Below are 15727 nucleotides of genomic sequence, written 5' to 3'. Positions count from 1 at the left end.
GGTACTGTTGGAAACGCCTCACTCCAGCACAAAGGGACCTCGTGCCCAGTCAGGTTGTCAGCTCAGTTTTTCCACCGGCGGCGCCGAAGGCGATGCCCACCTCACTGTGCCTTGGTTCGGCCAACCTGCGTGCTACCATGTGCTCTGCAGCGGTGGCCGTTGGTGCTGGATATCTCGTGTGCCGGTCTCGGTTGGGTTCGTCTGCGTGGCTGCTGGTTTCTTGTTGCATTGCGTTGCTTGTGAGTGCTTAGTGTTTGTGTTATTGCCTGAGAGGGCCTGTGACCGCCGAGGACGAGGTATAGCAAGCGCTAGCATGCAACTAGTGTTTGTCCTGCATAAGGAAGCTTGGGCTGTGCCTCCCATTGCGATTTAGTATGTGAGATTTCCTTTGGAGGTAGATACTATTTTGCATTGCATTGTTGTTTGTGTGCTTCATTAATGTGTATAGGCAGATAATGGGATAGTACTGATCTTGAACATTATCCTATCTTGCTTGCATTTACTATTCATACGACGTGCTTTCGCATTGCGTGGTGGGTACAATTTTTTTTGTCATTGCTGCTGGCTGATTTACATAAATTTGGCGAAGCAGACTTATGTGTTTTCGGACCAGTTAGTTGGTCTGCATAAACATGGTGCTTTAGAAGGGGTTATGCAATTTTCTGCACAAAATAATACTCCCTTTGTTCCTAGATATAAGGTGTATAGTTTTTTGAGATACAGTAGTAATCTGTGTGGTTGAATGGTTATAAGCTCCTTTGTGATCCTATCGTCCTATAGTAAATAACAAAATGGGCAAAATGGGCATACAACAGAGACCTTTTTTGAGATTGTATCATATGCACACCACTAATAATGCTTCCATCCTGGATATGTTGTTGCTTGGCACAGATTGTTGTCATGAAGAACAAGGTATATGATACATTTGTGTGTGCTGATCTTAGTTTTGTTATTTTCAGAAGCTGCTTTATGTGTTTTTCTTGACTAGTTAGTTGATTTTTCACAGATGCCCTTTGAAAAGTATTAGTACAAGTTAACTGCTAGGCCTTGTTTGGTTAATCCACTTCCCAAGTGGATTGGAGGGGATTTGGGGGACTCTGATTAGATGAGATTTAATCTCCCTCAATCCATATCAATCATGTTCAATCCCCAGAAAACCGAACAAGGCCTTGTAGGGCTGTTTCTGATCTTGTTGCATTGCAATAGTTAGCAAAATGGACTCGTGACAATGATTTTTTTTCTTAAATGCACACTACTACCAATGCTTACATTCTTGCTTGATGTTTTAGTTTTACTGTCAAACAACTATCAGGTCTGCCATGGACTGCAGTTCTGATAGAGTCATCAGAGTGAGGGTGGTACAGATGTTGATACTATATTGAGGAGGCTAATTGGCATCATTTCAAGATTGTGACACAAGTGAAACTGCCAAGTGACAATGTATGCTCAATGGAGTAGAATCTTCTGAACTGTATGAAATCTTGAACATGTTGGGCTTCTTCCAGTAAATCCCTGAATGCGCCTTGCCCGCCAGTCCCCCCTCCCCCTCTACTCGAAACCACTCAACCCTACTAGGCACCTGACCTCCGCCGTCCCCTCCCGCTCTCAGACCCACCAAGGCTAGCACCAAGTTAACATCTTCTTAGGTTGTGCTCTGGTTATCTAGTAGTATGACAACTGGCTGGTGTTAGTTGCTGCTTAGATTCTGGCTATATTGTAGTTGTAGTACTGCGAGCACTTGGTGGGAACTGAATGCTAGAAGGATTACGTGCTGCTGCTGTTAGAACCTGCTGTCTGACGTATCTGAATCCCACTGATGCATTTCAAATCTGAGTTTTGTTTATTTTTCCTTGTGAATATGCTTGTGCTATATGTCTCTGGTTGCTATGTTTCCTGGTGTCTAATATATAAAGTTGTGACTGTATGTGTTAAGTATTAAGGGTGATTTATGCTGTTATTGCGTACTGTCATGTTTTTTAACACATGGAAACTCTTTTGTGCAATGTCTGAACTTCTATCTACTGATTTGCTTGGAGCAATAAATTCATGTTGCCAGTATTACTGGACTGAAGTTTGTAAGAATCCATGTATACACTCTATCGCGATAGTGCTATTCCTGTGGAACACTAGGATTTTACATTTATCTGATACTGTTGCAAAAAAATAGCTCAGATAACAAATGATAACTGAAACGACATAATACATAACTTCTACTGTTGCAGGATCATACATTCCAATGTCTTGAGAAGAGGCTCCTCTGTTTCCCTGTGTTCCTTTATAAGCTCACAATCAAACAAGAGGTACGCATCTCTAATTGCATGCATCTCTACAGCTGCATCTCTTATCAACGTCCTCTGTAGAGGCTGTTTCTTTGAGCACGATATGCTGAGCCTGAATACAGAAACCAAGCACTCGTGGATTCTACTGCTTGCAATCTTATCCTTTGGTTCTCTATGCAGCCAGATTGTTGGGTCAGCTATCTCCAAGGTTCTCTTTGAAAGAGCATCCTCGGCAAATTTATGCAGATCCAATGAATCCCTGAACATGTCGTCTGTTGGGCTTCTTCCGGTAAACATCTCAAGCAGCAATATTCCAAGACTATAAATATCACCATGACTTGAGACCATAGAGCCTTCTCCATACTCTGCAATATAAATTGTGTGGCAATCAACTTAGCATGCAATATTTGTGTGAAAACTAAAACACAAATAATAATTTCAGTTACCTGGAGCAACATAGCCTATAGAACCTCTAATCACGGTTGAGCTATATGAAGCTTGCATTCTATTACTTGTATTTTCTTGAAAGATCCTTGATATGCCAAAGTCTCCAACTCGAGCACTCATGTCTTCGGTAAGAAGAATGTTGCTTGGCTTAAGATCACAATGTATTACTGGTGGTTGACAGTAGTTGTGCAGATATTCTACTGCATCCATGATATCGGTAGCAATATCAAGCCTCTGGGCAAGGCTGAGAGTGTTGTCTTTAGTGGGCTCTTGAGATCTTGCATGGAGCCAACCATCCAAGTTACCATTAGGCATAAATTCAAAAACCAGTGCCTTGAACTCTTGACCTTTGTCGTCGACGCTTGAGCAACACGTTATGATCTTCGTGAGACAACGGTGTCGTATCCTTCTCATGGCCTCACATTCAACCTGAAAACTTTTGGAAGATCCGGATTGCAAAGGATTAAATACCTTGACAGCCAACAACCGATCTGCACTGTCCAAATCACACTTGTAAACTGCACCATGACTTCCTCTTCCAAGCAAGTTAGCTTCTGAAAACCCATTAGTTCCTGTAAATAATGCTTGGTATGAGATTCTTTCATATTGCTCCCCAGCATTTATAGATTGCACTATTCCCTTCTGCCTTCTTTTGAGCTTCTGGCGAAGTATCCAAACAACAAGAATAAGTGAAAGCGACAACAAGATTGCTCCAGCTGTTGCTAGAGAAATTACAAGAGGCTTTGACATCTTCTTTCTCTTATTGCTTAAGAGGCTGCTTGTAGAGCATGGAGCCAAGTGAATCTGAGGTGTGCCACCACACAAGTTGATATTCCCAGCAAGTGCTATATAAGTGATATTTCTGAAAACACCTCCATGTGGCACCTTGCCTTGCAAATTATTGAAGGATACATCCAATTTGGACAATGCTGTCAAATTCTGTAAAACTGCCGGGATTAAACCTGTCAAGTTGTTGTGTGCTAGGTACAACTCCTGCAGGTTTCCAATATCACCAAGGGCATCAGGAATGTCACCAGAGAACTTATTAATTGTCAGGTTTAGTTTAACGAGTCCCTTTATATTCTTCAGCAGTCGAGGTATACTTCCCTCAAATGAGTTATTGTCTAACAAAAGCCATTCCAACACTATGCAATTTTGAATACTGTCCGGTATCTTGCCAGACAACTGGTTTCCTGATAGAATCAGTTGGTTCAGGTTTGCCAAGCTACCAACTTCATAAGGAAGGGTTCCAGAAAGGGAATTGTACGACAAGTCCAAGTACCAAGAGAGTCCAGGCAATTTCAAAATTTCCCTGGGTATTGAACCATTAAGTTGGTAGTTCGTTGACAAATCAAGTACAAACAGGTTTTTCAACTTCCCTAGGCTTGCTGGAATTGGCCCCTCCAAGTTGCCATAGTATGCATAAAGCCTATTCAACCGCGAAAGATTTCCTAATGATTGCGGAATGAGGCCAGACAAGCTATTGCTGTACAAGCCTAGCTCAATCAAGTTTTCTAGCTTACCAATACTCTCTGGAATCACTCCAGATATGGAAGTATTTACTATGGCAAGCAAGTTGAGACCAACCAAATTACCTATGTCTGCAGGAATACCCCCAGAGACCCCACTGTCCATTAAGTAGAACTTCTGGAGAGTTGTTGAGAGATTCACAATGGAACCAGGCAGTTGTCCTCCAAATGAGTCGCCTCCGAGTGATAAACGCTCTAGTTGGCTGCAGTTCGCCAAAGAAGAGATGAATTCCCACCCCTCGCTGCTATTTACTTCAAGCTCATTTCCATCCAAGTCCAGTTTTTGGAGAGATCCCAGCCTCCCCAAAGTGGGAGGCACATACCCACTGAATCTATTGTTGCTGAGCCTAAGATTTGTGAGGTATGATAGATTTGATATTGAGGAAGGGATTGGTCCCGTGAAGTGGTTCTCACCCAAGCCAAGAACTTTTATCTTGGAGAACTTGTTGCCGATATCATCAGGAATGCTTCCGTACAGCATATTTACCCCAACCTCAAAAAATTCCAGGGATGACCAGTTGTAGAAAGAAGGTGGAATCATACCAGAGAGATTGTTTCCGAAGATACTAAATCGCCACATGCTGTGTATGTGGCCGAGCCCTGGTGGGATTGAGCCCACAAGCTGGTTGTAGGAGAGATCGAGGTTTTGTAGATTGGACAGATTGGCGAGTGATGCTGGGATGGGCCCTATGAAGCTGTTGTTACTTAGGGAGATTGCTGCCAGGGACAAGAGCTTTTCTCCGAGCTCACCCGGGATGTGCCCGCCAAGCTTGTTATTGTGCACTCCCATTATGATCATGTTGACACAGGAGCTCAGGTTTGCAGGGAACGTGCCTGAGAACTCGTTGTCGTTCAAGTAGAGCCTCTGCAGGCGGTGGAGGCGCCCGAGGCTCTCAGGGATCTCCCCCTTCAGCCAGTTGAAGCTCAGGTCCAGCGTCCGCAGGAACGTGAGGTTCCCGATGGCTGGGGAGAGCTCTCCGGTGAGCCCAGTGCTGTTCAATCTCAGCTCCACCACCCGTGCTGGCCTCCGGTAGCTGCACGACACGCCCACCCAGCTGCAGAAGTGGACGCTGTCGTTCCACGAGGCCAGCGTGGGAGAGCTGCCATCGCTTAGCTGTGCTCTGAAAGCAAGCAGCGCGGCCTCGTCGCCAGCCCTCACCGTGGCGATCATCAGGGCAGCAACAAGTGACCATAGCAAGCTCATGACCATGATCCCCATTGCCATACCGGCTTCTTGGTTTTGTTGCCAGAGCAGCAAATAGTCATCTGTGCTTGCCTTGTGCCTGTTGGAAGCGTTGTGCAATTATTAAGACAGTGTCTTCACCGGTACCATTTATTTCGGTTCACTTTCTCTTCAAGAAATGATTTAGACACTACGTGGATCTGTCCAATCTTGATATGATCATATCTCCAACCTGCATTCTCAGAGGTGGCGACCACCAGCCAGGGATGTCCGCTACAAAAAGGGTTATCAGAAAAACTGCGTAGTTTCGAAAATATCAGTAAGAATGCAAGATAATCCAACACATGGCATACGATGCTTTTGATTCTACTAGTTTTTTCTTTTATAGGAGCAGGCCTGTATCAGAGTTTGGCCGATCAGTTTCAAGCACAGTGGAACGCAGATGCATCTTCAGAATTGATTCTCCATTACAAAGTAATGAGAATTGTGCTGATGATGCTGTCTGAATGTGCAAATCATTTCGGAGTGTGCAATCTCTGCAGCTAATTACGGAAGGAACAAGAGTTCTGCTGATGCTATATGTAGTTCTGTAGGCGAGAGTGCCGAATGTTTACCATGGTACCACTATCCAGAAGAATTTGCCGAACGCAATGCCAGAATCTTTGAACATGTTACTGCCAGTTCCTCTATTTTGGGAACAATAGACTGAGAATGCCAGTATCCTATATCTACGGACTACTTCTAGGGACGCTGCGTGGCCTTGTGCACTGCCACTAATCTGATGCGGTTGTTTGTGATAATCCGGGCGCTGATGCACTGGTGCTTGACAACTCAGTCCCTATGACTTCTCCGTAAGGATATAATGTCCATAGTGTAGCATTACTGTTTTGGAAAATTGAAGATATATTGCTGACTTGGCAGTCTGCATTGTTTCTGTTTATTGCATTGCCATGACTATATATAAGAATAAAAGTATAAAATGGATACATGTGCGAAAATTGTCTTTGGACCGCGAGCGTCTGTGCGACCCCGGCCTACTACTCTACAACAAACTCAAAACTGGAAGTAGCCAGTTACAAGCTTGTCATCTTAATCGAGACATACATTCCCTTGTAAACCATTCCATCCTGTTGGTCGCAGCCTCCATTCACTCCTCTTGCTGCACACGACATGGTAAATTCTCCACTTGGAGGTAGGGAAAGACCGAGATCGTTGCTCTATGCCGAGTGCCGAACTGCCGATGCTCTATTCATTTTTCGCTAGCAGAGCTGGATCGTGTAACTAGGGGCCGTCCTCCATCCACCATTCCATCAGCAAATGCAAGTAATTCGTTGATTCTCAATCTGTTTTTGCAAATAAACTATCTTCTCATAATTCCTTGAATAATAACCTTGGATCCCTCACAATCCAATTTATTCCACTTTATTACGATGCGGTAAGCTGCAAATACAACATTACATGTAGCTTCTTATTTTTGCAAATAAACTGTCTTCCCATAACTCCTTGAAAATAAGGAAAACCTTGGATCCATCACACCACAATCCATTTTATTCCACTTTATTAGTACGATGCAGCTGGTAGCTGCAAATACAACATTACATGCAGTGGTTTTTTTTTTTTTTTTTTCGATAAAGGATGCTTTATTACTTCAAAAAGCAATTACATCCAGCCTCTGCATAACCAGGATGCACACAGCCGTTTGTTGTCTCAAGTGACCAAAGTTGTAGAAAAACAAAAATAGGCGAAATACATATCGGAACGATGAATCATATAACGCCTAAGAGCTAGGTGGAGCAACTATCCGTAGACTATGCTGCCACCCATGTAGGGAAAAAGTATCCCTCGCCGTATCCTCCAACCGTGTACAGACCTCCGTAAACAGGTCTCGGTTCTCCACACGCTGAAGAGGTAACCACGAACGGAGAATACCTGTGCATCTGTAGATAACCTGCAACAAAGAGCAATTTATATCGTTAAAGATCTTGTCATTTCTACATAGCCAGAGCGCCCAGATAACTGCTAGCGCCCCCATCCTAAGAAGCATTTTAAACCTTGAGTTGATACCATGAAGCCAATTGCCATAGACATTAGCGACACTAGTCGGAGGATACAAGGTAGACGCTACTTGGATGACTGACCATATAGATCTCGCAAATTGGCACTGGAAGAATAAATGATTGATAGTTTCATCATGATGACAAAAAACACATCGTGTACTTCCGTGCCAATTCCGCTTAACAAGATTGTCTTTGGTGAGAATAACCCCTCGACGAAGATACCATCCAAAAATTTTAATTTTTAATGGTATCTTCATCTTCCAAATTTTCTTATTATTATCAACTCGGTAAATCAGAATGTAGCATCGCATTGTATAAAGATTTTACGGAAAAAGAACCATCTACGTGGAGGTTCCATCGAAATTCATCCGGTTCCAGCGATAACTGAATATCTCCAAGCCTCCGAATTAGGTTGTTCCATGCCACGAGCCTTTGTCCTAGTAAAACCCGTCTGAACGTCACATTTGGGGGTGAGGTAGCCATTACGGTTGCAATGGTATCACCTTGGCGACGCGCAATTCTATACAAAGCGGGATACTGTTCACATAGGGGTGCATTGTCTAGCCAAGCATCTTCCCAGAAACGTATCTGCGCTCCATTCTTAATGGAGAAAGTCCCATGTCGAAAAAAACATTTTTTGTCGCCATAAGACCAGCCCGGAAGTGTGAATCCCCAGGTTTCCAAACCACCTGAGATAATGTCTTCGAGCCGATGTATTTTCTCCGAAGTATAGTTTGCCAAATCCCATCCTCAGTAAGTAGCTTAAAAAGCCATTTACCCAGAAGAGCTGAATTCTTGACCTTCAGGTCATGAACTCCAAGCCCTCCTTGATCTTTGGGACTACAAACTATACTCCATTTAACCAGCCGATATTTCTTTTTCTCGTTGTCCCCTTGCCAAAAGAATCTGGATCGATAATAATCGAGTTTATGCAGAATTCCTTTTGGTAGGATGAAGAATGATAACATATACAGTACCATATTAGTTAGTACTGAATTAATGAGTACCAATCTTCCACCCGGGGACAACAATTTACCTTTCCAACTACTGAGGCGTTTTTGTAATCTTTCTTCCACTAATTTCCATTCCGCAATTGTCAGTCTCCGATAGTGAATCGGAATACCCAAATAGCGAATCGGAAATTGGCCTTGCCCACAACCAAATAACTCTGTATACAGAGCTACATCGTCTTGGGCATCACCGAAGCAGAACAATTCACTTTTATGGAAGTTAATTTTCAGTCCTGATAATTGCTCAAAAGCTGCTAAAATTAATTTCAGATTTCGAGCTTTTTCAAGATCATGATCCATAAACAGAATTGTATCATCAGCGTATTGAAGGATAGATAAGCCACCATCAACCGGATGTGGAATCACACCTTCAATCTGACCATCGAGACTTGGCTCTCTCTATGAGTACCGCCAACATATCCGCTACGATGTTAAATAACATCGGAGATAGCGGATCTCCACGGCGTAACCCTTTTCGTGTTTGGAAGTAGTGTCCGGTGTCATCATTAACCCGGATTGCAACACTACCTCCATACACGAAGTCATGAATTAGAGCTCGCCACTCAGGCGAAAAACCTTTCATCCTGAGTGTCTGTTGAAGGAAAGACCATTTAACTTTATCATACGCCTTCTCAAAATCAAGCTTTAAAATAACCCCATTTAATTTCTTAGAATGCATCTCATGTACCGTCTCATGCAAAACCGCCACTCCATCAAGGATATTACGTCCTTGCATAAAGGCTGTCTGCGATGGTAAAACAACATGATCTCGCAACCGTATTAAGTCTAATGGTGGTCACTTTCGTGAAAATCTTGAAACTTACATTTAATAGGCAAATGGGTCTATATTGTTGGATCCTTTCGCCTCATTAATTTTCGGTAACAAGATAACTTCACCAAAATTTAGACGAAATAATTCTAGTTGTCCAATGTGTAAATCACTGAACAAATCTAGAAGGTCCGATTTAATAGTATCCCAGAAAGTTTGATAAAACTCTGCTGGAAACCCATCTGGACCCGGTGCTTTGTTACCTTCCATTTGGAAAACTGCCTTCTTAACCTCTTCCTCAGTATAAGGTGCGGTTAGCAAGACATTTTCTTCCAAAGAAACTTGGGGTATATCATCCGTTAAGTCCTCGTTAAGAGAGAAAGTACTTTCCTCCGGAGGACCAAACAGAACCCTTATAATAATTTGTAATGTAAGACTTGAGTTGCTCATGGCCTTCAATCAACCCTTCATCTTGAATAAGAGAGTGAATACGTTTTTTCCGGTGTCTCCCATTAGCTAAGCCATGGAAATACCGCGTGTTCGAGTCTCCTTCCAAGATAAATTGAGCTTTGGATCGTTGATACCATTTGAGCTCCTCTTCGCGAAGAAGACCCGCCATCTGTTCATTGGATTGATTTTTAAGCTCAATCTCATGTGTAGACAGGGGTCTAGTCTCCGCAACAGCCTCAAGCTCATCAATCACAGTTGATAAGCGAGACTTCTCTTTTAAGAATACCAGCCGTATGGGCAGCCCAACCAGATAGATGTTTGCGCATAGAACGCATTTTATTATTCCATCTCAAAATGGGCGTACTCCCCCCGACCGGTCTATCCCAAACCCTTTTAACCATATCATGAAATCCCTCTCGATATAACCAGCCAAGTTCAAATTTGAACGGCCGTTTACGAACGGGTGTGGGATTCCCGGTGGTTAAAAGGATGGGAGCGTGGTCAGACAGTTTTTCAATACGTTCTAGTGCGCGGACTGACACCAGAGGGTATTTATTTTCCCATTCGGTATCCATCAACACGCGATCTAGTTTCTCGTATGTGGGCTCCGGCAAGCTGTTCGCCCAAGTAAGCCGTCGACCAATCATAAACACCTCTCTTAAGTCAAGGCTATCAATGACAGCGTTGAACAAGAAAGGCCAATGACCATCAAAACGGCCTTTACTTTTCTCATGAGGAAACCTCAACAAATTAAAATCACCTCCGATTAAAATCGGGTAGGGATTATCCTTTGTAAGGTTTACCAACTCACGTAAAAAGTCAGCCTTAAACTCTTCTTGAGCGGCACCATACACAGCAACCAGACTCCACACGAAACCGTCGGCTTTATTCTGAATGTCGAGTTTAATATGATACTCTCCATCAGAACTAGCCAAGACGGTCATGGTGTCTATGCGGACGCCAAGTAAAATGCCTCCGGACCTACCTCGTGGCGGGCGAGAGAACCACTGAAAGTTAATCCCGCCCGACAAACGATCGAGAAAACTTTGAGAGAAATTTCGCCTACCCGTCTCCGATATAGCAAGAAAATCTAAATCATAATCTCTACAACCATCAGCAATGTGGGAATGCTTAGCCAAGTCGCGAAGACCTCTGCTATTCCGGAACATGCCATTCATCGAGAAACTATTTTAGATTTAAAGTTCTTGCCATACCTACGAGATTTCTTTCCAGCCGATGATCGAGAACCACGTTCGGATGCTTGCAAATCAGAACTAAGCTCCGCATGTTCTAGATCAACTTCTGAAATGTTGCCAATTATAGCCGAGAGAATTTGACCATCTAGGATGTCATCATCTTCATCATCGTCTATAATCGCAGTTTCAGGCCCGATGGAGTCATTCGGGCAACCGTTAAACGGTCAAGCTCCGTTTGTCTCAACACATTAGCCGAAACAGAAATCTCGTCATTACGACTACCCAAAGAAATCCCTAGGCTACTCAAATTAGAAGAAATACGAGTATCCGAAAAGAAACAAAAGACTTAGACGGTTGTTTAGTACCTGCTGTGTCGAGGTTCATCTCCGCCTTGCGTCGCATGGCTCGCTGCATGACGTCCTCATCCGTCGCCCCCGCCCCATCCTCCGAAAGAGCAAACCTCCCACTCCTCCTCACCGTCGGCTGAACGACCGGAGGAGGAACCGTGGGTGAAGGCTGCCGCAAGGAGGCTGGCGAAGAAGTGGGCGAGCGAGGCGGCGAAGCAGCCGGTGAAGAAGATGGCGATGACACAGGGGTAGTGGGTGAAGAAGCCCCCTGTATCTTCCCCGCCATGACCGTCGCAGGCGCGGAAGCCGTCGGAGCCGCTGTCTCGGAAGACTTAGCCGCCATAGGCGGCTCGGTCCCCGAGTCTCGCAGCTCCTCCACCGCTGCGCCTCTCGGAACCGGTAGAGACGGAGAAGGCACAGCCTGCGTGACCATCCGGCCCTCCTGCGTGTCGCCCTCCGAGACTGGCTGCCTCGGCGAAGAAGATACCACGACTCCCTGCTGCACCGACGGCGCGGCCGCCCCAACGGTCTGAAGCGGGGACGCCGAGGCCGGCTGTGGCGAGGATCCCGACGCGGGGGTCGAGGCCAAAGCCGCTGCGGCCTGCTGCCCCGACGTGGGTGTCACGGCCTGGTGGGGCGGCGAGGTCGGCTGTGCATGCTGCGCCGACGCAGAGGACAGTGTCTCCACCGACAGCGGCTGCACCACTGAACCCGACCGAGGCGAAGTAGAAGCCGGAGTCGGTGGCCGCTGCACCCGCGGTAGAACCGAGACCGGACGAGTGCGACCCTGCATAAAACTCCGAACTCTGGAAGGTGAGGGCTCCCGTGGAGCCACAGGAGAAGAGGCTACCAAGTGCGGCGACTCGACTCTAGCTCGAGCCACAATCTGCCGCCCTCTATCTGTCATCGGCGAGTGGTTGAACGGAGTCAACGCCACTTGCGCAGTCTGCACCGCCGGTGTGCCTGTATGCGAGGGAGGGTGACCATCAACATCCATACCAGCAGCCTCCGGCGCCGCATCAGTAGGAGCTTCATCATGCCTGTCCTCGTCAGAACCATGAGAACCATCATCATCCCCTCCTTCTTTCCAGAAAAAAGGACAAAACCGAGGGTCTGGCTGGAACCCCACCGCCTCACGACTGAAACGAAAAAGATAACCATTAAGCTTTAAAATAGCAACCACCTCCAGACAACCATTATTCTTCTCCAGAACTGAAGGGTCACGCATAGCCACTAGCACACGAATAATCCCCTGACTCCGAAGCGAGAACAAATCAACATCAAGAGTGGTGCCAATAAGAGAACCCACGCCCGAGACCGAGGAAATGGCGAACGAGTCCGGGACTCCACCGACGTGTACCCAAACCGGCTCCATAACGAAGAGAGGCTGCACATCCCGATGTACCCAAGAAGAAACTAGAACCTGAGCATTAACCTTGGGCACACTCATCCGCATACCATCAATCCTGGACAGATCATCAGCTGTAGGGATACCAATAAGAAAAGCATTAGCCCCATGGGGCACCGCCTCCCATGTCCATGCTGGGTTCCCTGGACACATGCGGGCCATCAGACTCTTAACATCAGCTGCAGAGACAGTTCCCTCCCCTGACACCTGCACTAAAGCTGTGGGTGCTCCAGAAGAAATCATCTGTGGCTTATACACTGAGTCTGGAATCTGAAGATCAAGGGTGGCATCATTACCGCAACCAAAAAAGAAGCTCGAAGGTCGAGGTAACTTCAGAATTGGGCATCTAATAGTAGGATGTGCCCCAGAATCACAAATCAGACAATAATGAATAGCCTTACAGTCCTTTGTAGCATGAGTCTTAACATCGCATTTCCAGCATTTTCCGGCCTTCTTCTCGCTTCACCACAGGAGCAACCGCAACAGGAACCGGAACCAAAGGCTGCATCGGGACCGGGGCGCAACGGAACCCATCATCAAAGCTGGCTGCCCCATCGGTCCTGGCACCGGCTGTCCAAGAGGCGGCACGGTCCGTCCCATAAGAGGCGGCTGCTGCCCTCCGGGAGGCACCGGCTGCCCTCCAGGTGCAGCGGTCTTCTTCTTGCGCCTCTTCTTCACCTGTCCAGGCTGCGGCGGTGGCTGCTGGTGTACCTGTTGTTGCAAAGGAGGCTGCACCATACCCTGCTGATTAGGAACAGGAAGCTGAAACTGATTTTGAAACCGTGGATACCTGCTGAGGCGGCGCGAACTGCATTGGCGACTGAGGCATCGGCGGCCGAAAAGGCGGGCGGTACCCCGCGGAAGAACCTGAATACGGGGCCTGTTGTCTCGGAACCGGCACGGGCTGCGGCATAGACGCCCCCGCCGGCCACCCCTGGAAGCCAGGGGGTCCCAAGTAGGGGCCCGAAGGTGCAGCAGCTCCCGTCCCCGCCGAAAACGCCCCTGGTGCCACGGCCATGGGCGCGGGTGCCGTCGCAGCCGACGAAGCCGCGGCCGCCCCAGGAGGCGCCGGAGGCCTAGCTGGCCCGGTCATCCCTGCGCTCGAGGGAGTCCCGGCGACGACCTGAGCGAAAGAACGCCGCCGCTCGGAGCCGGACGGCGAATTCCAGGCGACGGGCGCGGAGCGTGGAGTCGATGAACGTGAAGGCGATGATGACGAGGTTGCGGCAGCGCAGCACGGAGAAGAACGGATCGGCAGCGACGACGCCGAGACCGTCGCTGCAGTCGACGGAGACGGCGAGACGGGCGCAGAAGATGATGGCGAGGCGACGACGTACGGCAGGAGAGAGGCGGCTGTGCGATAGGAGTAAGTCCCGTCGATCACGGAGCGTGATCGTATGTGGACACGACTCCTACGCTGCACCTCCTGCACAGCCCGCCCAAAGCCAGCCCAACCCGCACGCGGCCCACCAAGGTCAGGAGCGACAGCGGGCGAACCCGATTCGAACCGCGACGGAAATCGCGGCGCGATTGACGTCGCCACCTTCGGCGGCCTCGTCTTCTCCTCCGATCCCGTCAACGCCGGCCCGCACCGCTCCAGCGACCCCCTCCCCCGACCAGGAGGAAGAGCGCTCGTGGATGTAGGCTCCTTCCCCGCCGACCGCCTCGACGAGGCTGCAGGGATGAAGTCGCCGAAGACGGCCGCCGGTGTAACTCGACGTCGAGGAAGAGGTCCTCGCCATGGCTTGATCCTTGGCATGCGGGCAATCCTCAAACCCACCGGCGAAGACGACGCCGCCCTTGTCGGTGCTCCGTTGAAAGGGAGACGCGACGGAGGCGACACGGATCGAACTCGCTCCGATGACCTGCAAAAAGAAGAAGACCTTACCTCCGGCGACGTCGGTGTCGGCCAAACCTTGGACGCTCTAGCTGGGAAGCCAATTTTTGTCCAGAAATCCGCCTCCACTTCCTCTAGGGACATCGCCGGTGATCTCCCGATCTGCTGGACCTCGGCCTCAACCCCTAGGGCCGACCAAACCGCTTCCTCCGCCGTCGCCCTCGCATCCTCAACAGCATTTTCGTCCTCCGAAAGACAGGCGAACCTGGATCCCGCCGCCGACGAGGCTTCCGTCGCCCCTGGGTCGACCATGTCTCCACGGGGAAGCAGAGAGATAAAACAAAGAAGTTACATGCAGTGGTAGCTTCTTATTTCTCTTCGCGCTGGAGCAGCAGCTCGTTGTCGCCGCAGTTGACGAACTGGTAGCTGACGATAAGGTGGCCCTGCTGCACTCCCAGCCCGTTGGTGTCAATCCTGCTGAACACCGTGTCGTAATCCAGGTCCAGCCCGCCATTGCTGCACTGGTCGACGATCCTCGCAGTAATCTGTGCGCCGGTCGCCGTGTTGGTCACCTATGCAGATTCAGACGGCAAATCCGTTAGCCAAGTAGCCAACACATACTAGCTAGAAAAACAGAGCAAGACTGCAATCGCCCTTACCAGGAGGCACTGGCCGCACGATGCCTGGCCGCGCGGCCCCGCCGGCCCGCAGAAGGCGGTCCAGCCGTACTTGGAGCGCCAGGCGAGCGACCTACCGCCGTCCCAGGTGGAGCAGTAGGCGCTGGCGGTGTAGAGATCCCAGTTGATGCTCCTCGGGTTGTAGTAGTTGTATGTGGCGCGCACGTTGGACGCCGACTGCGCCGCGGCCATGGCAGCCGCCGCGCACAGCAGGACCATCGCCAGTGCCACACGTCCGGCCATCGCCGTAGGAGAGAGGATCGATCTGTATGTGCAACGGGGACCGAGAGGCTGTGAACCGGTGTTGATGGAAATAGTCTATTCCGGCAGGGAGTATTATATAGAGAGTTGTGAGCTAGTTGGACGTGATACAACACATACTAGTATGGTGGACTTTTCTTTTCTCCATGCAGGTTTTTCCACAACAATTACATGTGGCAACAGGGACGTATGCATATACTAGATGGACACACGAGCTAGTTGGACGTGGCACCAACACATACGGTGGACTTTTCTTTCTCCGTGCAGGTTTTCCACA

At 48.2% G+C, this 15727-nt stretch overlaps 2 protein-coding genes across 3 annotated transcripts; both read right to left on the bottom strand.

Annotated features, from left to right (window-relative positions):
• Positions 1–2113: 2113 nt before the first annotated feature.
• On the bottom strand, positions 2114–5511 carry LOC124668000 (receptor kinase-like protein Xa21). The gene is made up of 2 exons (XM_047205211.1): positions 2726–5511; positions 2114–2644 (listed from the first exon to the last, which is right to left on the bottom strand). Exons 1-2 carry the CDS (start codon positions 5478–5480, stop codon positions 2211–2213), a joined length of 3189 nt encoding a protein of 1062 aa, XP_047061167.1. The 5' UTR covers positions 5481–5511; the 3' UTR covers positions 2114–2210.
• Positions 5512–6816: 1305 nt separating this feature from the next.
• Positions 6817–15432, bottom strand: LOC124665518 (pathogenesis-related protein PR-4-like). 2 transcript variants are annotated; one of them, XM_047202920.1, is made up of 3 exons: positions 15172–15432; positions 14865–15084; positions 6817–7037 (listed from the first exon to the last, which is right to left on the bottom strand). In XM_047202920.1, exons 1-2 carry the CDS (start codon positions 15430–15432, stop codon positions 14881–14883), a joined length of 465 nt encoding a protein of 154 aa, XP_047058876.1. In that variant the 3' UTR covers positions 6817–7037; positions 14865–14880. The 2 variants fall into 2 exon arrangements, with proteins under 2 accessions (XP_047058876.1, XP_047058877.1); XM_047202921.1 differs by having other exon boundaries at positions 6817–7044; positions 14875–15084.
• Between the last annotated feature and the right edge of the window lie 295 nt (positions 15433–15727).

Source organism: Lolium rigidum, chromosome 6, assembly GCF_022539505.1.
Source record: "Lolium rigidum isolate FL_2022 chromosome 6, APGP_CSIRO_Lrig_0.1, whole genome shotgun sequence".
NCBI lineage: Eukaryota > Viridiplantae > Streptophyta > Magnoliopsida > Poales > Poaceae > Lolium > Lolium rigidum.
This window is presented reverse-complemented; position numbering and strand designations above follow the sequence as displayed.

What these genes read in the sequence shown, in the direction of transcription:
- LOC124668000 (XM_047205211.1), bottom strand. Translation starts at nt 5,480, where the DNA reads ATGGCAATGGGGATCATGGTCATGAGCTTGCTATGGTCACTTGTTGCT. An exon ending in TATAGGCTATGTTGCTCCAG is followed by an intron (nt 2,645 to 2,725) that starts GTAACTGAAATT and finishes TTTATATTGCAG; the next exon opens with AGTATGGAGAAGGCTCTATG.
- LOC124665518 (XM_047202920.1), bottom strand. Translation starts at nt 15,432, where the DNA reads ATGGCCGGACGTGTGGCACTGGCGATGGTCCTGCTGTGCGCGGCGGCT. An exon ending in CGTGCGGCCAGTGCCTCCTG is followed by an intron (nt 15,085 to 15,171) that starts GTAAGGGCGATT and finishes GAATCTGCATAG; the next exon opens with GTGACCAACACGGCGACCGG.